At 55.4% G+C, this 24,213-nt stretch overlaps 1 protein-coding gene across 3 annotated transcripts in view; it reads right to left on the bottom strand.

Moving 5' to 3' along the window:
* Window positions 1-322: 322 nt before the first annotated feature.
* The window catches only part of NADSYN1 (NAD synthetase 1), a 37,150-nt gene continuing 13,259 nt past the window's right edge, over window positions 323-24,213 (bottom strand). For 2 of the 3 annotated variants that reach the window (XM_003941159.4, XM_039470931.2), the window contains exons 10-21: window positions 21,530-21,604; window positions 20,127-20,251; window positions 19,612-19,660; window positions 18,990-19,092; window positions 18,325-18,493; window positions 16,756-16,891; window positions 15,581-15,687; window positions 10,176-10,307; window positions 7,816-7,885; window positions 4,654-4,782; window positions 3,558-3,734; window positions 323-561 (exon numbers count right to left, since the gene is read on the bottom strand). In XM_003941159.4, coding sequence (XP_003941208.1) covers window positions 511-561; window positions 3,558-3,734; window positions 4,654-4,782; window positions 7,816-7,885; window positions 10,176-10,307; window positions 15,581-15,687; window positions 16,756-16,891; window positions 18,325-18,493; window positions 18,990-19,092; window positions 19,612-19,660; window positions 20,127-20,251; window positions 21,530-21,604 — 1,323 coding nt within the window. In that variant the 3' untranslated portion in view covers window positions 323-510. The remainder of the gene's footprint in view (window positions 562-3,557; window positions 3,735-4,653; window positions 4,783-7,815; window positions 7,886-10,175; window positions 10,308-15,580; window positions 15,688-16,755; window positions 16,892-18,324; window positions 18,494-18,989; window positions 19,093-19,611; window positions 19,661-20,126; window positions 20,252-21,529; window positions 21,605-24,213) is intronic. The other variant, XM_074401839.1, reaches the window with a different exon arrangement.

The following is a 24,213-nucleotide window of genomic DNA, read 5'->3' as shown; positions in this document are numbered from 1 at the left end:
ACACCTGCCCCCATGCCCAGACGGCATGGTTCTCCCACAGGAGAGGAGTAAGGCGACTGGTTCCCAGATTCCCAGGAAGAAAGCTCTGTGGGGACCATCTCCCCAGAACCTTCTGGAACCCAGGACAGGAAAATTTATGTGGGTGGGAGAGGGGGTCTTCTCTCCTTCAATTTCTGCTCACGACACCCGTCCCTGCCCAGGAGCCACCGTCCTTGTTCCTGTAGCTAAGATGCCACACAAGGGGCCCCTCCTACCCGGCGGCTTCTGTCGGGGAGAGCTGGAGTGGGTGGGAAGGTCTAAATCACACGCACAGATTCCAGCCTCTTTTTAAGCCCAGGCTTTATTCCAGCCTCCTTTGGAGGAATTCGACTGAGAAGTTCCCTCTTGCTCGACCGAGGCGCCATGCCATTCTGGGCTCCTACCACAGGGCTCCTTCCCTTGGTCCCAGCAATGCTGATGATGTGGCACTGGGGTCTCCGAGGAGAGGAGGCCTCCGGGCAGGAACCGGCCTCAGTCCACGCCGTCCAGGGACTGTGGCTCTGCCCTCTCCAGCTGTAGCACCTGGGAAGAGAGGCCTGTGACACCACAGTCCCACGAAGACAGACTGTGGTGCTGCTGAAACACTGGCACACACCAAAAGTGGGTCACAAGTCCCAGAGGTGAAAAAGCAAATTACCAGAGTCCCCACAGGACGCTGGAAGTGTGTGCCGGAAAAGCCCGGAGGGGCAGGTCCGGCACAGGCGCAGCCGGCCCCGCAGACAGCAGGGCAGCGTCTCCACCCTTACCTGCGGTATCTCTGATGTTCCCACGTGTGTCACTCTTTTGCCTGCACAGCACCTGAACCCCCTTCCCTGATCTGGGGCAGCTCCCTCCCTGCCCCAGGTGGCCAAATGACAGGGCCCGTCACCCGAGGCTTGGCCACTTTGCCGCCCCGTGACCCAGGGACACTGGGACTCAGGGATGGCAGAACAGGTCGGCATCCAGCCCAGGCAGGGTGTGGCACATAGGCTCCATCCAGCCACAGCAGGGGACACAGGGTAGCAGCCAGCTGGCCCGAGTCCCAGCTTTCCAGCCCCTGTGACCCCTGCCCTCCCTTCCACCCTCTAAGTCACTCTTCCAGTAAGTTCCATTCCATGGAAATCAGCCAGACGCAGTATCTCTTCCTTACAACCATGCGGCCCCAAACACCTTCCAGCCCCAAATGTCAGCATTCCTCAGCCTCGGCACCACCAGCACGCGGAACGGAGAATTCTCTGCCGGGCGTGGGGTTGGGATGGGCCCGTCCCGTGCACGGTAAGATGTTCAACAGCACCCCTGGGCTCCACCCACGGGATGCTGGGAGCACGGACCTCAGCCGAGTCATGAGAACCAAAATCATCTCGGGTCATTGCCTAACGTCACCCCAGAAGGCTAACGGTCACAGATGATGTAGAACCCCTGCCACTGATCCACCTCTGTTTTACATGCCACCTGCTCACCAGCTGTCACCAGCCACGAGGTACAAAGCAGCACCTCGCATCCTCTAGTTCAGCATAGGCAGGGTTTTCCTCATGTCCTTCGGGAAGCGTTGACACATCTTCCTGTTGGGTCACTACTCTGTGGTCGTACAGCACGTGTGTGTGTCTCTGCTGTGCACTAATCATTCTGTGCTGGAATCACACTGTGCTCTGGTCTCACAGGTGCCGGAAGGGCACCAGGCATCCTCAGGGTAGACTCCTCAGGATTTATCATTGTTTTTAAATTTTAAATTTTGTTTTGAGACAGGCTCTAGCTCTGTCACCTAGGCTGGAGTGATCACAGCTCACTGCAGCCTCCACCTCCTCAGCTCAGGTGATTCTCCCGCCTCAGCCTCCCAAGTAGCTGGTAGCACCGGTGTGCACCACCATGTCTGGCTAATTGTGGTATTTTTTGTAGAGACAGGGTTTCACCATGTTGCTCAGGCTGGTCTCCAATTCCTGGGGTCAAGTGATCCTCTTAAAGTGCCGGGATGACGGGCGTGAGCTGTCACTGTTGACTGATTCATCGGCCGGCTCTCCCCTCTCATCAGATGATCCCCAGCGCTGGGGAGGCCACGGCCACCCTGCTCCATCATGGCTCCTGCCTGGCTTTGGAAAAGGGATGGACCTATCCTTTTTCACTGACGGTATTAGTCCTTCCTTGATTCTATGAGTAATTAATAAGAAGAAAAAGCAGAGTGTGTTGGAAGCCATGGAGCCATCTGGATACCCTGGTTGTTTGGAAATGATGGTGACTGGCACCACATTCACAGAGTGGTGTCCAGCTGCTAATTCTATTTCATGCAATGCCGGCAAATAGGGCCCAGCCAGAAGGAGTGCGCATGGGACTCAGCACACTCGGCAGTCAGTGCAGCCATCGTGGAAAACAGGGCAGAGAATCCTCCCAAGATTAAAAATAGAACTGCCATAGCATCCAGCCACCCGGCAGCTGGGTGTAACTGACAGGAAATGAACGCATCTGCTGAGGAGAGGTGTGTACAGCCACGTTCACCGCACCCCCGTTCACAAGAGCCCAGCTATGGAACCAGCCTTTGCACCCTGCACACGCTGATGGATGAGGGGACGGAGAAAATGCGGGGCGCACACACCGTGGAGGAGGCTGCCGCCTTAGGAAAGGAGGAAATCCTGCCGCTTGTAACCAAAGGGATGACCCTAGACAAACCACATCCGAAGTGAAATGAGCCAGGCAGAGGAAGACAGACACCGCGCGCGCACTAGGGCTCATCTGCGGAATCTCAAAAGGTGATCTTGTGGAAGCAGAGACCACAACGGGGCTTACCAGCGGGCAGGGAGACGTCAGTCAAAGGACACACAATTTCTGTTAGATTGGAGGAGTAAGTTCAACAGATCAGTGCACAGCATGGTGACTGCAGTTAATACTGCAAAATTGCTGAGAACATTTTTTTTTATTTTTTTGAGACAGAGTCTCACTCTGTCACCAGGCTGAAGTGCAGTGGCACGATCTCGGCTCACCGCAACCTCTGCTCTTGGGTTCAAGCCATTCTCCTATCTCAGCCCCTGAGTAGCTTGGACTACAAGTGCACACCACCGCACCCAGCTAATTTTTGTATTTTTAGTAGAGACGGGGTTTCGCCATGTTAGCCAGGATGATGGTCTCGATCTCTTGACCTTGTGATCCGCCTGCCTCGGCCTCCCAAAGTGCTGGGATTTCAGGTGTGAGCCACTGCACCTGGCCAAGAGAGTGGATTTGAAGTGCTCTCACCACACACAAATAATAAGCACGTGGGGTAAGGCATGTACCTGTGAAATAGCTGGGCTGAGCCGCTCCACCCTGCGGCACATATTAAAACGTCATGTTGTACACCATCAATATATAGAACTTTTATTTGTCAGTATTTAAAAAAAGTAAATTTAAAAGACAAAAGCCACTTTAAACCTATGTGTCCCTCTGCAGGAATGAGGACAGTAAACAATGCCACTGTGTATACAAGAAAGCTTTTCAATCCTTAATGGAAATAACCGTTGTGTTCCTTCTACAGATATGAAACACGGAGAAAGAAACATTTCTGCTGGACTTACCTGGTTTTCTATGCACCGGAACTGCCATGGCCAGCCCGTGTTGTACAAAAACGGTCGCAGATCAAACCTGTTGTCATCGGGGCTGTAGTTTTCGGCATGGTACGCGGGTGTGAGCGTGGTCATCTTGTGCCTGTTCATGGAGTACTTGGAGAAAAACCGCTTCACTTTGTCGGCGACCTGGTGGGTGTGGCAACACACGAGCTTCGTGTTCGCAGAGCTGGGAAGGCCCCGGGACAGAATTCCCTTGCCGGACCACACAAGCCGACAGTTCATGGGCTACTCCCTGCTGAGGACCTTCCCCGATGGCGGGCGTGGGGGATGCCCACACTCACGCTGGGGGCGCTGGCTGAGCTGTGAAACCAGGGTCCCCCTGCCTCTGATGCTATGGCATGCTGCCTCAGGAGATGTGAGATAGATCCCACCAAGATTTATTTCACGAGGCTTCCAGGAGGTTCCATGGGACCACCATGCTTATGGGCTTCAGCCCCGGTGAGACTCACAGCTAGTAGAAAAGCAATACTATTCTGACCCTGAAGTTTACATTCTGCCTTCAAAAAAAGGGAGGGCTTGCTTCATGTCGTGTTTACCTGGCTGTGGATGAGCCCCACTCAGATTAACTTTGGGTCAGCAGAAGATCAGAACTGGTAAAACTAAGCAGAAAGGGCCGAGCGTGGTGGCTCAGGCCTGTAATCCCAGCAATCTGCAAGGCTCAGTGGGTGGATCACGAGGTCAAGAGATTGAAACCATCCTGGCCAACATGGCGAAACCCCGTCTCTACTAAAAATACAAAAATTAGCTGGGTGTGGTGGAGCACTCCTGTAGTCCCAGCTATTCGGGAGGCTGAGGCAGGAGAATCGCTTGAACCTGGAAGGTGGAGGTTGCAGTGAGGAGCTGAGATCGCGCCACCGCACTCCAGCCTGGCGACAGAGCGAGACTCAGTCTCAAAAAATACAAAGTGGCAAGTGTCACTGTGTGAGACACGGTTTTATGATGTTAGGGTCACACCGTTATCTACTTGTTTCTACAGGTCAAACTGGCCTCTGGAAAGAGGACGTTACCTATGGCTTCCCTCTGTGACGCGTCGCACGGGCCTTACCTGTCTTGGGGTCCAGAGGTGCCTCCACGTGCTGAGGAGTTTGCAGAACATGCTGTAGGGCCCCATCTTCGCCACCTTCCTGAGTCTCCCGTAGACCGAGAGCTCCGCGTACGTCATTCCCATGTCTTCCTGTGCAGGACGAAAACCCATTCCACAGTGACAGCAAGTCACAGCTGGGGAGACCCGAAAGCTTCTTCTGGAGATGGGAACCAGAGGCCAAGGAGGCGAGACTTTCCCAGAGAGGCAGAAGCAGAGGCGGGTTTCCGTCTCCGTCGCTGGTCAGCGGGTAAGGAGGTAGCATTTGGAAAACAGCAGCGAAGAATCGGACGTTTGGTTTGGAGGACTGTCCTGGGTGAAGTGAGGCCCACCAAGAGTGCTCACGTCTGAAAGCCCAGTTCCCAGGAATGTGACCTTATCTGGAAAAAGAGTGTAGGCCGGGCACAGTGGCTCACACCTGTGATTTCAGCACTTTGGGAGGCGGAGGTGGGAGGATCGCTTGAGCCCAGGGGTTTAAGACCAGGCTGGGCAACATGGCAAGACCCTGTCTCTATGAAAAATTGAAAACATTAGGCAAGGTGGTGTGCACGCCTGCAGTCCCAGCTCCTAGGGGGGCTCAGGTGGGAGGGTCACCTGAGCCTAGGACATTGAGGCTGCAGTGAGCCGAGATTACGGCTTTGCACTCCAGCCTGGGCAACACAGCCAGACCCTGCCTCTAAAAAAAAAAAAAAAAAAAAAAAAAAAAAAAAAAAACCAAAAAAAAAAAACTAAAAGAGAAAAAGATAAAAAGTCTTTGCAGATGTAATGAAGTAAAGAATCTTAAGGTGAGACGACTCTGAATGTCGGGGGGACCCTGTAGCCAATGACATCCCTCATGAGGGCCAGAAGGATACAGGGAGGGCAGGAGGAGGCCGCAGGAAGGAGGAGGTAAAGGCTGCAGTGATGCAGCCACAAGCCAAGGAACACCTGGAGTCCCCAGAAGATGCAAGAGGCAAGAAAGGACCCCCAGCGCAGGGTCGCCAAGCCCCAGGCCATGGATTGGCGCTGGTCCCTGGCCGGTTAGGACCTGGATTGCGCAGAGGAGAGGGATGAAGGTATGTGGATGGGCGAGTGGGTATTTCCGCCCGAGCTCCGCCTCCTGTCAGATCCTCGGGGGCGCCGGATTCTCATGGGAGCGTGGGCCCTACTGTGAACTGTGCAAACGAGGGATCTAGGTTGCTCAGTCCTGTGGGAATCCACCGTCTGATGACCCGAGGGGGAACAGTCTCATCCCATCTCCCACCTCTGTTCCTGGAAAACACTGTCCTCCAGGAAACCGGTCCCTGGTGCCAAAAAGACCAGGGACCACCGCCCTGGAGCCTTCGGAGGGACCAGGGCTCTGCCAACACCTTGATTTCAGACCCTGGACTCTGGAACTGTGGGGTAAGGGATTCCCGTTGTTTAAGCCACCGGGTCATTAGTGACAGCACCCCACAGGGTGCCCGTGGAAGGCATGGCACCCTGAGCAGATGGAGCCTGTCTGCTGTCCTCCTGAGCCTGAAGTGTGGGGGACTCAGAGAACAGGGCAGGGGACTCACTGAAATCCGGGCCATGCTGGGGGTCGTGAGGAGCCGCTGGTATCACTAGCACAGTGCCAGACAACGAATACCTCCAGCCAGGCTCAGAGGCCAGTGTCACCCTGAAGCTCACACAACCCAGACCCATTCCATCTTTCAATAGCTGCTCCGATTCCCTCTCAGTTCCTACCACACCCCAGAGCCGTCATCAGACAATACGCCCAGAGCCAGAGCCAGAGCCAGAGCCAGAGCCAGGCCTTCTCGTCCTTTTCTCCAGGGGACTGCAAGTGTTTTCCCTGTGGTGGCCACGTCTGTCTTGCTCACCACGGAGTCCCCAGCACCCGACAGGTTGGGCACAAGTGGCTATTTGACTGGTTTCTTTGGCAGGAGGTAACCATTTTCCAGTGTGACATTAATTCCTTCAAGTCAATGGTAATAGCTGGAGACTTCAATACCCCACTTTCAATGCTAGACACAACAACTAAGATGAAAAATCAACAAGGAAATGGAAGATACAGACAACTCTGTCAACCAGGAGGGCCGGAAGACACCTGCAGAGCACCGAACCCCGTGGCAGCGGAAGCCGCCTGCCTCCCAGGGGCACACGGAACAGGTCCCAGGTCAGACCACCTGCCGGACCACGAGAGAAGCCTTCAGGCAACTTCAGATGTTGAAATCATACAAAGTATGTGTTCTTACCACAATGGAATAAAAGTAGAAATTCAGTCACAGAAAGTTTGGAAAGTCACAGATATGTGGAAATTAAAGCAGATATTCCTAAATAACCAAAGGATCAAGGGAGAAGTCACAAAGGGAATCAGAAAATACTTTGATGGATGAAATGAAGGGCACAACAGACTAAAACGTGTGGGAGGCAGTGAACCCAGGGCTGGGAGCGAAATTCATAGCTGTAAACACCTACCTTAAAAAAGAAAAAAGATCTCAAATCAATAATCTAACTTTCCACCTTGAGACACCAGAAAAAGAGGAGGAAATGGAAGCCAAAGCCAGCACAGGGAAGAAATGGCCGAGATCGGAGGGAAATTAAAGAAAGATGGCAGAAAAAATCAACCAAACAAAAAGTTATGCTTGGAAAGATTAAAAAACATGGACAAATCTTTACCTTTAGCTAAAATGACCAAGAAGAAAGAGGGAAGACGCAACTAAAATCAGCCGTGAAAGAGAGACACCCTAGTGACCTCATAGAAGTCAACGGATTATAAAGGAAGTCAGGTGTGCGTCGCTTAACGACGGGGACACGTTCTGAGAAACAGGTGCTCAGGCGATCGCATCCTGTGAACATCCTCAAGGTGCTTACATGCATCCAGATGCTCTAGCCGCCTATGTACCTCGGCCACATGGTACGGCCTACACACGCGCAAAGCGTGTTCCTCTACTGAACGCTCTGGGTGGGGCTCTCACAATGCTGAGTACTGATGTATCTAAACGTAGAAAAGGAACAGTGAAAACACAGCAGGAAGGATAAAAAACGGGGCACCTGCATAGGACACTTCCCAGGAACGGAGCTTGCAGGACTGGAAGCCGCTCTGGGTGGGTCAGGGAGTGAGTGGTGGAGAGGAGGGCAGTGTGGCAAAGCCACCAGCATTACCTCGTCGGTCTGGGACACCTGTCCATCAGCCAAGGGCTCCAGCTCCGCGGTAGGCAGTGCGGACAGGATGCTGCAGCAGAAACACACAGAGGTCGGCAAGGCTGTGGGCCCCACAGGGTCGGGGGTGTCCCTTGTGCTGTGTTGGGGTGCAGGATCCGAGAGGTAAAGAGACAGAATGCTGAGGAACTGATGAAGAGCATCTGGCCTCGGGGGGCCGCACCACCTGTGAGCGGAGATCAGCAGCGGCCCCCAAATGCCCAGAAGCATCTGTATTTATTAGGTAAGAGCAGGGGGCAGGGTCCTGAGTGAGGTCATCACCTAGACACTTAGTGATAGGGCATACGTAATCACGAGTCACAAGCAAGGGGACCACCCCATTATGTCACCTGGGCAGAGGGGTGGGCCGTGCGCAGTAGGGGGCCGTGCCGTGTGCAGTAGCAAAGGGTCATGTACAGAAAAGGGGTCCACCCCCATTAGGTCACCAAGGCAAAGAGGTGGGCTGGGCTATGTGCAACAGATGTCGTGTGCAACACTTCTTATCTGCGGGCTGGAGACTTCAAAGGGTTTCTAAGAGAAGGATACTGTAAGCCAGTGTAGTGGGGGCTGACAGATGTGTGCTCTTCTCTAAGATATTTATGGGAGGATGATCTGAGCTAGCACAGAAGCGAGAAGAGACTGCCAGGGTGTCCGGCTGCCGTGATCCAGTCACACCAGAGGGTTCTTCTCCCTCGGTTACTTCCAGGATCTCAGGCCTGAGGCCGACTTTCCACAGGAACTGGATGCAAGGTGCTACAGCTCCTTTATCAGGAGGAGAGACACTTGTTCCAAGCCTGCCATACAGCGTATGCCCTTTCAGGCAGGGCCGCCACCCCCTGGGTCTTGGGTTCTCATCCTGGTCTGGCTGTTTTCCCACGTACTGCTTCTGTGCTGTGACTGCTCTAGGCATTCTTCCTACTACAGACTATGATATGGTTATATGGAAGGATTCTATAAATCAGCACTGAATGTGTCGGTACAGCTCTGACTATAATACCTATATGATTATATAGAAAGATGATGTAGAACTAAGTATGCTAGATATAGGTATTAAATATGATTATATAAGCTAGATATAGCAAGCAAAGTTATACTCGAGACACTAATTCTATAAACTAATATATGATTATATGTGAGGGATGATATAAAGGAAACAGCTGAGCAATAACACTATAAACTAAGATATTCTACAGGCACTAGTTGTGCCTGGGGTCTGGACAGTTCTCCTTCCTCGGTGCCCATGGTGGGTGTCACCCACAGAGGCTGGTCCGTGAAGCCAGGGTGCCCGAGCTCTGGGAGAGAATCCCCAAACTAAGTTTTCTGAGTGCCCTGGGTGGAGGAGTGTGCGTGCCGCTGTGGTCTTACGACCTGAGGAGGAGAGGCCGAGAGGGAGGCACAGCACAGGGCCAGCCCACCGGGCGCCGTCCACACCCAGGTGGAGGGGACCGTGCTGTAGGGAATGTCTGTGCCCTGTGCCCTGCAGGACATTCAGGAGCACCTCTGGCCTCTACCTGCTAATGCCAGCAGCACAGCCCATGTAACAAAGCTACTCAGCATGTCCACAGATACTACCTGATGTCCCCTGGGGGGCAGAGTCACCACAGAGAGGATAAGCAAAGAGAAGAAACATCTGTCCCTGTAACAGGGAGCAAAGGCCAGGAAGACTCCAGGCACTGATCCGTCTGCAGTCACTGCTGAAGCACAGGTACTCTGCTCAGATGCAGCCAGCCTTGTCTGCCTCGGTCCTTCAGCATGGGGATGGCGGGAAAGGGAGGCGGGGCAGGCGGGGCAGGTGGGGGAGGTGGGGCAGGGGGGCAGGCAGGGGAGGCGGGGCAGGCGGGGCAGGTGGGGGAGGTGGGACAGGGGGGCAGGCCGGGGAGGCAGGGCAGGCGGGGGAGGCGGGGCAGTAGGCAGGCGGGGCAGGTGGGGGAGGTGGGGCAGGGGGGCAGGCAGGGGAGGCGGGGCAGGTGAGGGAGGTGGGACAGGGGGGCAGGCCGGGGAGGCAGGGCAGGCGGGGGAGGCGGGGCAGTGGGCAGGCAGGGGAGGCGGGGCAGGTGGGGCAGGTCAGGGAGGCAGGGCAGGTGGGGCAGGCAGGGGAGGGGGGAGGCTGCCGCTCCCTGATCTGGCTGGAGCCTTGGGGGCTGTTGGGGCATCCACAGGAAGAAGGGGAGGCCTGGTCATGGGCCTCAGGCGCCAGCTTAAGGCAGGGCTGTTCAGCAGGCCACAGGAGCTACAAAGGCACCTGAGTGAGGCCCAGAGTGGCAGAGGCTGTGCTATGGAATGAGCCCGGTGGCTGTGGAACCACGGTCCACGAGCACACTCACCTCTGCAGGGCAGGAAGCTGGAAGCGCTCGGTGCAGAAATGGACAAAGGCCCTCAGGTCCGTCTTGCTGATCCCGCCTATGGGGTTGATATCCGCACTGGAGCAGTCGTACTTGGTAAGGTAGCCCAGGAGACTGCAGGGAGAGAGTGCGTGCGTGGGTTCCCTAGGGGCCACAGACTCCAGCAACCCCTGCCCTCACGGAGTCGCTTCTTCCAGGGGCCCTGAAGCCAGAATCATGGCAATTTCAAGGGTCCTGGAGAAGCCCCAGAGCAGCCGGCAAAGGTGGCAGGGGCTGCAGATGACCCAGGAGAGCCACTGGGTATACCAGAAGACACACCAGGGACGGCAGGCAGGTTTCGGGGGTCACCAGCACCGAGCTGGGATCGGCCATCTGAACGGACCCGAGGGACAGAAGTCCTGGAGCGTCAGGGGTGAGCAGGAACTCAGCACATATGGACACTCTGCTGCCCAGACAGCTGGGTCCCTCCCCTGCCCGTCAACTCTGAGGCCTGTGTTCGGCAGAAGAATCCATCCCGTACAAAGATGACCATGCCCTAATCCCCAGAACCTGTGCCTCTGTCACCTCACAGGGAAAAAGGGACTTTGCAGATGGACTCAGTTGGGGACTTGAGATGTGGAGGTGATGCTGGATTGCAGGGTGGGCCCAAAATGCAATCACAGGGGTCCTTAAAAGTAGAAGGGGGTGAAGATGAGAGTCGGAGGGAGCCGTGACCACAGGGGAAAGGTGGAGACGTGAGGCTGCTGGTGGTGGAGGAGAAGGAGGGGTCACGAGCCAACGAAGATGGGGCTACAGAGCCTGGAAACTTCAGGAAACAGATTCTCTCCTGGGGCCTCCGGAAGGAACCAGCCATGTGCACCCCTTAACTTGAGCCAGGGGACCCACACGGGACCTGTGTCCTACAGAGCTGAAGGACCACAATGTTGAAGGCACTTTGTGGCCATGGGTTACAGCAGCCACAGGAAACTCCTGCAGCCCCTCCACACTCCCGTCCTCCTCACCCCGCCCCATGGCCAATGCTGGCACAGGCCTCCAGATTCTCCCCTGGCTCCTGGCTGACCACCCACACCAGCCCAGGCCAGGCGTTGCCACCATCTGAATCCCCTCAACGGTGCCCTTGACCTTGCAAGCCATTCCAGGCTGGCCCCTGCCTGTCCCACCAGACACATTTCTCAGCACTCACAAACTCACACCTCTATGCCTTCTCACCCCTCCTGACCCTCACTGTGGTGCAGTGTCTAGGGTGTGAGACCCCCAGGGTCCCAACAGAGGGACGAGTGAGGCCCTGTGCTGCCTTCAGTGGGGGCTGCCCCAGTCACCCCATCGCCTCTGTCCTGTCCCGTCCAAGTGACCTTTAGCAGGAGCCAGAATATGGGCCAGATGGGCCAGGGGAGATGACAGTCTTCATCTTACCACCTTTTCTCCTCCATCCCCAGTGACTGCCAAAGACAGGGGAAATCTGCCTGGGCTGACTCAGCACAGCCGGGGAAATCCCAGCGGCTCGGGGCTGGGCTCCACCTGCAGACCCACGGGGCAAGGATGCTGCCTCGTCTTCCTGAAATGAAACCCCAGCCGGGAGGTGGAGACCCCATGGGGATGAGAGGCATGCTTATAGGCTGAAAACTGAGGCAGACTTTTTCTGGTGAAATCAAGACTGATTTGGTGGATTGGTGAGACTCTGAAGCCAGCAGCAGGCGTGGCCACACAATTTCAATCAAGGACCACCGAGCTCCAGCAGCTGGCCCCTCCTCTCACACTCCACACTGAGCTTTCCCCCAAGCCAGTCACTTCCATCAGCTGAAACCATGTTGCTAAATGCCCAACTTCAACACAGCCTCTCAGCTCTGCAGTTCTCGTGCTGATCCAAACTTAACCCTGCAGGGCTGGCTTCACTCTCCTCTCCCTTCCTGCTTTCTCTGGAACCTTCTCCTAACTTCACTGAGAAGAAAAAAACCATTCATAAGAGCAGCCACAGCCCCTGAAGTGCCCTTGGAGGCCTGCCTCTGAACCCACCCCTCCTGCTGCTATGGACGCGCTGGCTGGGCCCCCAGCAAAGCCACCCTCCCGCCTAGTCACCTGCTCTCATCTCCTCATCAGAAACATCCCCACTATCCTGCACCAGCAAATCCACTCACTCTCTACTGGTAAGCAAGAAAACAAATGGAGACCAGTCTGGGCAGCACAGCAGAAACAAAAAAAATTTTGGCTGGTGGTATGCATCTGTGGTCCCAGCTACTTGGGAGGCTAAGGTGAAAGGACGGCTTGAACCCAGGAGGCCTGAGGCTGCAGCGAGCTGTGATAGTGCCAGTGCACTCCAGCCTGGGTGACAGAGCAAGACCTTGTCTGTAATAATATAGCAAACTCTGTTTCCTGTCCCCATTGATCTCTGCAGTGCCTACCCTGTGCCTCCCCTCCCCCTGAAAGTGAAACTTCCTGAAACAACTGTCTCTGACTTCTCACAACTCCCCTGGAGAAATATAACCTCCACACTACACTCTTCCCCAAACCAGCTCTGCAGGTCTTTCAGTCCCCACTGAAGACCAGACTTTCAGGGAGACGATGACCTGTCCTCAGTCCTGGGGCAGTCAAATGACTCAGGCCTTCACCAGGCTCTTCTCCACCCACCCTCACCTCCGGCAGTGTGGGAATTCGCTCAGGGTGGTGGCAAAAATATTAAGGGGAAAATATTAGAGAAAGTTCTAGAATATAGTCGCAAACCTTCTTGGAAGGCCAAGAAGTTTGCATAGTTTCAGTAGAAGTTTTTGCTGAAGGCAGTCTAAATCTCCTTTACCTTTAGTTAATAAGAAAAGCAAATAGCTGGGGTATGTGGGAAAGTTTATCTGAATAACTTGTTTACTCATGTGGTCTCAAAACTAAGCTTTGAGCCAGACGGCCCTCTCGGGGGTAGGTTGACCAGGGAGATCACCTTCTAATGATATTTGCCTTGGACTTAGAAAGTCTACAGGTGTGTTGACTTAGAACCTCTGCTATTAAATCTATACTGAATAAATGGGGAGAGGTCGAACTAGTCAGCATCATGTAAGTGGGCTCTCTCTCTGTGAGTGGCTCACAACCCCACAGACCACTTGCTCACTGTATTCTGTGTATGAGTGAATTTATTCATTTGTCACGCAGGGGCCTCTGGGATGGACCCTGGCACCGAAGGCCTTTATGAAATTCACTTCTCAGCAGGGCCCTCCCTGAGCAAGCTGCTTACAAACTCCCAGCTCTCCCTTTCCCTCCTTGAGCTCTCTCAGCAGACATTTCCTGCAATAGACACGTCATCAGCTGGGCTATCACTGTTTCCTCCCACTTGCAGAGGATAGGAATTGTTTCTGACTTGGTCACACCACAGGGAAGAATGCCTGACTGAGAACAGGTGTCCAACAGGCCCCTGAGGAGCAGACAGGGATGCAACTGACCTAGAATCAGAAGCAATCAAACAACACAATTACAGGGAAATTTTAAAAACTCAACACTATACACCTGAGATTCTCCCCAGAATGGAGAGGAAGGAAAGGACTGGCTGTGACCCGTGAGGAGGCAGCAGCAGAGGGGGGTGCGGCATGTGAAACACACAGAACAGTTTCACTACAACATCACGGGGGAGTGTCCACAGCCACAGAGAGCCTTCCGTCCAGCAGCAGGAAAGGCGAGCAGCTGAGGGATGAGAGGTGACTACCTAGGTTTGTTTATTTTCTAAATGGGATCCGGAGGCCTTCAAGCTCTCAAAACCCAATCCCACTCTGGAAATTATATCTGTTTCTTTGTTAACATTTTAAATACTAGAAAATGACGTCCAAGAGTTGTGACGGAGAACTGCGACAACACATTTTATAACAGATCAAATTCTTCCTCATCTGCAAAAGCAATGCGATCAAAAACAAAACATCGATATCCTCAACTGCACCAGAGCTCAGAATATACACCAGCCATCACACCCCTCCTGAAGATTCCGTCCCTTACGAAGGCACCAGAGGCACCAGAAAAGCAATTAACAAAATATGCACAGGGAGGATGAGAATTTTTACCCAGTATCGGGTGTTAACTTCAAATTTCTGTAATTAGAAAATTAAAATAGGATTTAAAAGTCTAAGATTTAAAAGAGAACACATCCGCAGACCGGCAAGGATGCAGAGTGATTAAGACACTCACACCATAGAGAAAGAAAGGGAGAGATAGATGGAAGGAAGGAAATGTGGACAGAGAGGTAGATGGATGGATAAATGGAGAGATGGGTAGACGGATGAGTAGGTGGACAGATGAAATGGTAAATGAACAGATGGATGAATGAGCAGATAGACCAATGGGTGGATGGACAGACATATGGGTGGATGAATGGATAGGTAGGTGGGTGGATGAATGCATGGACAGACAAGTGGGTGGAGGGATAGGTGGCGATTAATGAATAGACAGGTAGATGAATGGATGGATTAATAGATGGGTCATAGATGGGTAGATGAATGTATGGATGGATAGACAGCTGGGAGGGTAGATGGATGGATGGATGAATGGATGGACAGACAGATGGGTGGATGAATGGACAGGTAAATGGGTAGATGAGTAGGTGGGTGCCTAGATGGGTAGATGAATGGATGGATGGATGGATGGGTGGATGGATGGATGGCTGAACTGACATATGGATAGACGGATGGATGGATGGATGGATGGATGGATGGATGCATGTCTGGCTGAACTGACATGGATAGATGGATGGATGGATGGATGGATGGATGGATGGATGGCTGAACTGACATATGGATAGATGGATGCATAGACAAATGAATGACAAATAGTTTTTGAAATTCCTCAGCTACTAAGGAGCAACTAAGAACAGCACAGATGTGCTGAGAGGGGCAGCGGCTCACCTAAGGGCAGTGGGGAAACCAAGGCTGGAAAAGACTCTCTAGCAGCCTCCACTGCTGGGTTTGATAAGCAGCTTGAATTTTATCTGGAAAACAACAGGGAGGCACTGAGTTTTGTTGAACAGGGAAGCGGATAAGAAGGGGAGTGTTTTTGGTCCACATTAAAAATGAACTCTGGTTTGAAGGTAAAAATGAGCTGCAAAGAAATGACTTAAGAGGCAGTGGAACAGCCTAGAAGAAGGAGGGGAGCCTGTCTGTTGCAGGGAGAGGTGAGATGAATTCAAGGCGCAGCAGAGAGGAAGGACCACAGGGCTGACAAGACTGGTGAGCACCAGGAGCAGCCTGCGGGAAGGCGATGCCATCTGCTCTACCGCTCGGGTCGGGTGAAATTCTAGAGGAATGTTGTCCTGGGCACCAAACCTGCCGTGAGAGGCACAGGATGACAGCATCTCACAGTGCATCACCCTCAGAGATCTGAGAGGTTCCGGGACCCACCACCGCCTGCCACTGGGCCACACTCACCTCTCATCCACGTTGGCAGATCCCAGCACAAGGAGCCCGCCACGGACACCCCGAGACCAGAGGTTCAGCTGAGCAAACAGATAGGCGAGGACCATCCGTATTCGAGCCTGAACAACACAACAGAGGAAGTAACGGGTTACCTTGCGAAGGGAGGACGAGGAGACGCACATCTGGAACCTCTTGAAAACAAGAAAATTAAAATCACTTAGGAGCTCTCTAGTGTTCTGGGAACATCGGAGCCTCCGAGTCCCACAGCATCCCGAGGCCTTTCTCAGGGGGGTCCCACCTCCGCAGGGCTCATGCAAGCACAGCGGGACATTGTCTTCAAAGATGGGAGCACCCGGAGCCCGGGAGGGCAGAGGCAGCATCGGTGGCAGAACTGAGCTGTGGGCTCCCTGGGAGAAAGTGTGGCAATGGCATTTCTGTCCCTTTCCCACTGACAGGAGGGGAAAGGCCACCCACGCACAGCAGAAAGGGGACAGGGAGAAACAGGACAGATCCCAGCAGCGAGAGCCCCACCTCCACCCTGGCCTCTCTGCTCCTCCGCCCATCGTGGAGCATCCAGTCAAGTGCAGTAACCCAGGAGGCAGATAGCATCTGGGCTGTTCCCTGAGGATTCAAGAGGCACACACTCTCACAGTCACGTGCACACTCACAGCCATGCGCACCCACCCACATGCTCACAGGCATGCATGTGCACTCAGGCAGACTCACACACACCTGTGAAACCACGTTTGTGCACACACAACTTGCACATCCGCGTACACGCTTGTGCACAAGCACTCACAAGCACACCCACTTGTGCATACTCACACGCTTGTACTCACGTGCCCTCTGATGCTCACACTCACGCTCAGACACACCCTCTTGCTCTTGCACTCACACTTCTGCACACGCTCAAGCATGCACACCCTTACACCCCTGCTCTTGCTCTTACACATCACATGCTCAGGCACTAACACACACACCCCCATCCTTGTTAAAAGGCTGCATGATTGCTGTCTTCAGCGAGGCACACAGGCTGTGGACCCCACCACCAGCTGTCCCTGGGCGCCCTGTGCCATGACTTTCATGGAGATGACGGCCCAGGCGGGAACACCTGCACATCCTGTACCAGGCATTCCAGGGTTCCCTGCACCCCCATCCCCAGGGGACGCCGGTCCAGGCCGGGGCACCTGCACATTCTGCAGCGCCAGGTTTTCCCTGCTGCTTCCTCCGTGAGCTGCAAACAGAGGGCTCTTCCCTGTCACCAGGCTGAAGATGCCCATGACGGCCTTCACGGCTGGATCGATGCTGAGACTGATGTGGTGGCTGGAAGGAGAAGGGGAGGCATGGAGGGCAGCATGTGCACGTGCGTGTGTGTGTGCCTGTGTGCGCGTGTGCACGTGTGCATGTGTGCGCCTGTGTGCATGTGTGTGCGCCTGTGTGCATGTGTGCACGTGCATGTGTGCGCCTGTGTGCGCCTGTGTGTGCGTGTGCACGTGTGCACGTGTGCCTGTGTGCGTGCATGTGTGTGCGCACGTGTGTGCATGTGTGCGCCTGTGTGCATGTGTGCGCCTGTGTGCGTGTGCACGTGTGTGCACATGTGTGCATGTGTGTGGTGGGGCCCTGGTGACATAAAACTGACCATTGTAACCACTTTAATGTGTATGACTGGTGACATTTAGCAATCCACAGTGCTGTGCGGCCCTCACCACCAACCGGCTCAGAACATCTCATCACCCGAGAAGGAAACCCCATCCCACCGGCAGTCTGTCCCCACTCCCTCCTCCTCCAGCTCTGACAGCTGTGACAGTGACAGATGTGGAGAGTGATACAGGCCCTCTCTGTGCTGCTGCCTGTTCTGGACACTGCATGGAAATGGAATCAAATGCCACATGGCTTTGTGTGGCTCCATTGCTTTCACTCCGCACCATGTCTTCGAGGTTTCTCCTCACTGTGTCACGTGCCCATGCTCCACTCCTTTTTCTGGGTGAATAATATTCCACCATGTGAATAGACCACAGTTTCTTTCTCCATTCATCTGGGATGGACTTTGGGCTGACCCCACCTCTTGGCTTCTGCGAATGGTGCTGCTATGGACTTTCCTGAACAAGTATCTGTTTGGGTCCCTGCTTCTGATTCCTCTGAGTACGTCTCTAGGAGGAGGATTGCTGGGGGGCAGGGGGCAGCTTTTAGCTGAGCTCAACAAACAGGATGGGCAACTGCTCATTTTCTCCTAAGAGCTACTGTAGATGGAACATTCTAGATGGAACCCAGTCTCCCTTCTCTGGAAAGCTGCCCTCCCTCCACTGTCCACGTAGAGAACCGCCCTGTAGAAAAGGCAGTGAGGGCGGGGGAAGGGACGGGGGGCGGGTATGAGTCAGCCCACAGCCAACTCCCATATGAGCACATATGACCTGCAGCCGGCACTGGGAAAGCGAGGAGTGGAGACAGGCACAGTCCGAGAATGGGGTGGGTCAGACAGGGAGGACTGGTACACGGCTTCCCTGAAACCTGCCTCAAACCAAGAGAAAGCGCAACCCTGAGAAGCTCCCAGCTGCACGTTTAAGCAGTTGCTGATGCCTGGAGAAATCAATCAGGGTCTATCCACACAGTGGAGTATTACCCACAGAAAGGGACAGAGCGCTGACATCTTCTCCATGTCGTGAATGAAGCCAGGCACCAATGCGCTACAGGCATGGCTTCCGGCGGCTCTGAGCTGCCAGCGGCCTGCCAGGCAGAACACCAGGGACCAACTCTACCTTCCAATCTGCTGGGCCAACTCTCTGGCCCGGCTGCACGTCTCCTGGGAGGAGTTCTCACTGGCCATGTAGCACGTGGTCAGTATGTGTCCACAGAGATCTCGGGGATCCTGGGGGGTGTAGCTGCTCTGGTTCACGATGGTGCGGACATCAGCCAGCACTTCCTGATCTGAAAACCGCAGGACAGAATGCGTAGAAGTCACCTGAGTGTGTGGGGTGTCTACACACTTCCACCCCTGTCTCTGGTCACCAGGCGTCTGCACAGCTCGACCCATCTACACCCCGAGGTGACCATGCGGCTCCACCCCCGTCTACGCTCCCTGGTGCCCATGCGGCTCCACCCCCGTCTACGCCCCCAGGTGCCCGTGTGAACCTCCCACACCTGCGTCTTTCCACCCGGCCACACCGTGCACAGCGCAGGCAGGTGCAGCTCCGGAGACTCAGCCGCATGTGCCTGAAGCCCTAGGAAGCTGCTGAGGGCCTTGCTGCCTTGGCGGCAGGACTGGGGTGTGACGCTGTGTCATTTGTGCGCGGCCACAAAGCCCCCTTCACCCTGATGTCCACGGTCCAGGTGTTTCCTCCACCCCCTCCTCCTAGATCCCCCACTCAGGCAGCCCGAGGGCTGACCCCCTGGAGCCTCCCTCGTGCCAACAGATGCCACCTACTTCCGCTCCTCACAGCCTCGCAGACCTGGCGGCACATGCAGTAGACGAGGCAGGCAGTGGCCGCGCTGTCCACCCCGCCACTCAGGGGCAGCAAAAACCCCGCCTGGAAAGAGCCAACCAGACACGGTGTGATTAGAGCCTCGGAGAAGCAGCGTGCCCGAGGATCACCCTAACTCCGCCTGCAGACCTCAAGGAGGCGTCCACGGAAATGCACATGGATGTCAGTGCTTTCCCTGAGGTTGGGACAGACGCCCAAACGTGGCAGGGTTACTGGATTTTCCAGAGGGAAAAGAGACGCTTCGGGGAGTTGGGCATGTCTGAGGCTGACTCCACTGATGAATCTCGGATACGCATGATCACAACGGTGAGTGTGACGCTGAACGTCGTCAGACCGGGTCCTGCCGCGCCTCCAGAGCTGGCGCTGACCCACCAGCCGCTGTACCCACCTTGCCTCTGGCTAGCAAAGACTAAGCTCCCCGTGGAGGCAGAGTGATGAAATGCTTTTTATTGTTTGCATTAAAAAAAAAACAAAAAAACAAAAAAACGCTGCCCTGCGCCAGAATAAAACCAGACCAACCAGTAGAACAAGCAGGATGGGCTCACTAGAAACTGGAAGTCTTACCTGTTGGCTTCGCCTTAAAAAGTCCCAGAGCCAGCAGGCAGGTCCAAGGCTGCAAGGAAATCAGAACATGGAGCCCGGAGGGCGGCTCCGGCCCACAGCACCCCTGGCAACCCGCCCGACAGCCTCAGGAGGCTGCAGTGCCAGAGTCGACGCAGGGCTCTCAGGAGGCCTGACTCTGCTTCAGGCACCTGGTGTGAAGGGATGCATGTGACTCTTAAGACAACCCAGCGACGCAGGTATTATCATATCATTTTAAACTGGGGACACTGAGCCACAGAACAGAAGGCACCTTGGGGCCCCAAGTCACAGCACGGGGAAGCAGCAGGGCTGGGGGTCACACCTCAGCAGTCTGGCTCCGGCATCCATGCCCTCAACCCAGGGAGGCACAGCCCACTCCTGCCAAGTCCCCACCCGGGCAGGTTCTGAAAACCCACTGCGTGACCTCCAGGGGTTCCCACCCCAGAGGCGTGGCCACGCAGACACCAGGTCCCTCCCAGGAGTCAGGGGCCACACACCTTATCTCCTCCTCAGGGCTGTGGTATTTCCACTCGATGGGTTCAGAGACGGGTGCCAGCAAGTCTTCGTGGCACGAGAGGGCGAAGTCCACCTTCACCCGGGGGTAGGGGCTCGCCCTGCTGGCCTGGCAATGGGAAATTCAAGACAAAATGACTCCCAGCCTCACGGAAACCCTCCAGGTCCCCAGGACGCACAGACAAGCAAGGCTCCGACAGTCACGGAAAGGCACGTCAAAACCACAGCGAGGCCGCCCTCACTGCCACGAGGATGGCGAGGAGCGAAACCACAGATGGCAACAGGAACTGGAGAGGGGCGAGAAACTGGGACTCTCATCCCTGCCTGCCGGGAACCCACCGCGGCGCCGCCTCTCGGCAAACACTCTGGCAGCTCCCCAAAAGGCTAAACAGTTACCATACGCCCCAGCCGATTCGTGATGGCAAGTGGAAACATTCCCAATGGCCATCAGTGGACTAGTGAAGAAACAGAACGTGAACATCCCGGCTACGGAACTCTCTGACGATACAAAGGGATGAACCCACCCCGTGTCTGTGGGTTCTAAACCCCCAGGTTCAACCAGACACAGATAAAAGGTACAGTATCCTTGAGCTCTGAAACCCACGCATACAGAGGGCCGACCCTTTGTATCAGTGAGTTCTGCGGGGCGGACTGTGGGGTATGGGCATCCTGCAGGGGGTCGGTGGGAGCTCCCGGATCCCATCGCCATGGATACCGAGGGGCAACTGCACCGACACACAGATGAACCTTGAAATCAGCACAGCAAGTGCGGGAAGCCAGACACCAAAGGCCATACACTGTGTGATTTCATCCCGATGAAACGTCCAGAACAGGAAAACGCATAGACACAGAGAGCAGACCTGGCTGCCAGGGCTGGAGGAGGGGCATGGCGGGGCTTAATGGCTAGAATTTCTTTCTGGGGTAATGCAAATGCTCTAAGATTGTGGCTGCATAACTCCATGAGCACACTAAAAACCACTGATCAGGTGCTTACATGGAGACGCTGGGTGATACGGCAAACACAACGTAATAAAACTGTTATGAAAAAAAGGCTGAGCACGGCGGCTCACACCCGTAACTCTGACACTTTGGGAGTCTGAGGCGACAGGACTGCTCAAGTCCAGGAGTTCAAGACCATCCTGGCCTCTCTGCCTGCCTGTCCCGCTAACCCCAGCTCAGGGCCTGGCTCCAGCAGAGGACGACCGGGAACAGATGGAAGCAGGTTCCGTCCACAGCACCAGCCCTTTCCACACTCGGGGAGTCCGGAACGTCCCCATCAGACTTCTCGGGCACTGCACCCTCACGGCCTCCACCACACCCGCACAAATGGGGCCACTTTCCACACCGGTAATGAGCATCCCACAGGGGTGTCTACTGGAGCACCCACCGCCTGGTTTCGAGACGAAATCTCCGCCCTGTAGCTCCGGACATCCTCCAGATCCAGCGTGGCCGTCAGGACTTCCTGGGAAAGGAGGTTTCGGAGAGAACCCGTGATTTCCCATCTGCTCCACTCCCCGTGTCATTTGGCCGCTGCCACAGGTGTTGCTGCACCTTCTAAAGCAGGGACCGAGACCCCTGGATTCCTAGGGACGCAGGGACACGACAGGCGACGTGGAGGCTGACCCACAGCCCTGCCCCTTCACTGTTGCCACCAGAACCTGCACTGCATTCAGACACTTGCCAGTGACCCACTCAGCACCACACAAGACGCCACCCTGTCAATGAGCCCCTGCTGGGGACTTCTGGGAACGCTTCTCTCATCAAAAAGATACATGGGGGGCAAGGGCCCTTTGCTGCCTGTGCACGTGGCAGTGTGAAGATGGGGTGGGTGGAGCTGCTGCCAACACCCTGTGCCCACGAGGAGAGGCAACAGAGGAGGGTGAAGCTGGGGAAGGGCAGAGGCAGAGCCGCAGCCTCGGCATCCACACCAGGGTCCCGGCCCGGACGTGCCGCCTGTGTCACAGGAGGTGACGCCGCCCTGCCTTTAACCCGGCTATGGTGGAGCTTCTGCCAATTGCAGTATCTGCAGAAACGACGTTTTAACTCATAGGGGTTATTCCTTCATGGAGAAATGTCTTTATCCAATTGTGTTTCGGACAGTTGCCTTGCTCAATGCAAGTGTGGGACAGAAGGAACAGTGCGGGCACCACCGTGGTGGTTCACAGGACGGCCGTGCCCGCCTGGCGCGCCCCTCGCTCCTGCTGCCGTCACCGTGGGCCAGACCTGGCTGGAAATGCCGTGAAGACCAGGAGACCGGTTCACATGTCCTGTGGTTCTCTGGCTGCTTTCCAAAGTGGTGGCACCGTGGCCACCAAACGTCCACGCGTTAAGCCATGGTAAGTGTGACGCCTTAAAGCAATGGAGACGGCGTGGCGAGGATCATTCCGTGAGAAGGTGGCTCCATCTCACTCTCCCCAGGGCTAGGTTAACGGACTTCACCATCGCAGTCGGACTCCAGGTGCACGACAAGCCAGAAAACCCAGGGGATCGGGAAGACCCTGAGAAACAGGGCCCGGAGTGGGATCGGCAGATCAGTTGCTTGAGCGGGAGGCAGAAGGAACGACTCTAAAGTGATTCCACACGTCACGAGGCTTCTGCGACCATTTCAGGTGCAACACGGAGGACCTGGCAGAGGGCAGTGGCTGGAGCCTGAGGGTGGCAGTATCACCCTCAACGCGGCAGGCCCGTGGCTGCAGCCTAGGATGGAGCACGCGGCACCATCAGAAATTCTAGTGACGTGTAAAGCAGTGGCTCCCGGATTCTAGTGTGTGGAACAATCTCCTGGTGCCCACTAAAAACGCAGACCCCAAGGACTCTGATTAGCGGTTGACATGGGGCCGGGAACCCTCAGGGGTCCTGGGGCAGGTGATTCCCAATACACCTGCCAATCAACACGGCCAACGTGCCTGTGGCTTTGACGTGGGCAACAGGGAGAGGACCACACTTCCCATCAGCAGGAACTTAATCTTTCTCCTCAAAGCCCTTCCAGGTCGGTCACAGTTAACCACAAAGAGCAAAGAGGCCTTTTGGGGACACTGTCACGTGGAAAGCTGGGCCTGGGGCCGAGACGGCCACACCCTTGCCTGCGCCCTATGCAAGGGACCCCTGAAAAGACCTTGGGATTCTGTTTCACGCTGAAGTTCACCGAGTCCACTTGAAACTGCTTTGGTTCCGTAACCACCTCCATGCTGACCGCACCCAGGCTGCGCAGAAAGCACCAGAGAGAATCACGCGATGGGAATGCAGGGACAGCAAAGCAATGAAACTGCTCCGAGAGCCTGGCCGAGGCGGTGACTCGCGCTGCCCTCACCCTCATCCATCCAGGGCCATGGGCCATGTGTCGGGGTTCGGCTGTCCCCAGACCCAAGGACGGGAGGTCAACTTCTCCACAGGGACCCTCACTAAGCACCTGGCTGACAGGGGAGGGCAGGGGCTCTGCCTCTGCACCAGGACACAGGCGCGCCCTGCTCCTGCAAAGCCAGCAGCGGAACCGTCTCCTGTGCTACGTACCGCCTGCCTCAGTGACTCTGCCGCTTTCATGCCCGTCCCCAACAAGAGCAGAGCAGAAGGCCATTGGGGCCAAAGGCCAGGCAGGCGGCGCTGCATGGGAGGGAGCGCTGGGGACCTGCGTGTGTATGTGTGGTTTCGGATAGCAACGGCACTTCCGAACTCTAACTCACAGCTCCCCCGGGGCTGTCCCCACACAGCTGGCCACTGTGTGCTCAGAGAGCCCCACAGAACAAAGCCTCCCCGACCAGAGTGTCCTGGGGTCTCCACTCCTGCTTCCCAGGATGCAGGGGCAGCGTGGCCTAAGGCCTAGGATGAGTATATGTGCCCTCGACAGGGCCTCCAACGGACTCACCACGAGCCCCCTGCCAGCTCTGCTCCCACAGATAAGGCCCCCTAACCAAACACGGCATCCCTAGCCCTGTCTCAGGGGCCATGGAGCCCGCTCATGTCAAAGGAGAGGCTTTGGTTCCCTGCCAGCCCTCAGAATTCAAACCAACCAACTACACCCTCCCACAGGGACCAGGCGGCACCCACCCTCTTCTTACCACAAAGCCTGCCTCC

This window comes from Saimiri boliviensis, chromosome 6 (assembly GCF_048565385.1).
Source record: "Saimiri boliviensis isolate mSaiBol1 chromosome 6, mSaiBol1.pri, whole genome shotgun sequence".
Taxonomy (NCBI): Eukaryota; Metazoa; Chordata; class Mammalia; order Primates; family Cebidae; genus Saimiri; species Saimiri boliviensis.
The sequence above is the reverse complement of the archived record's forward strand: the minus strand, read 5'-3'. Positions and strand labels throughout refer to the sequence as shown.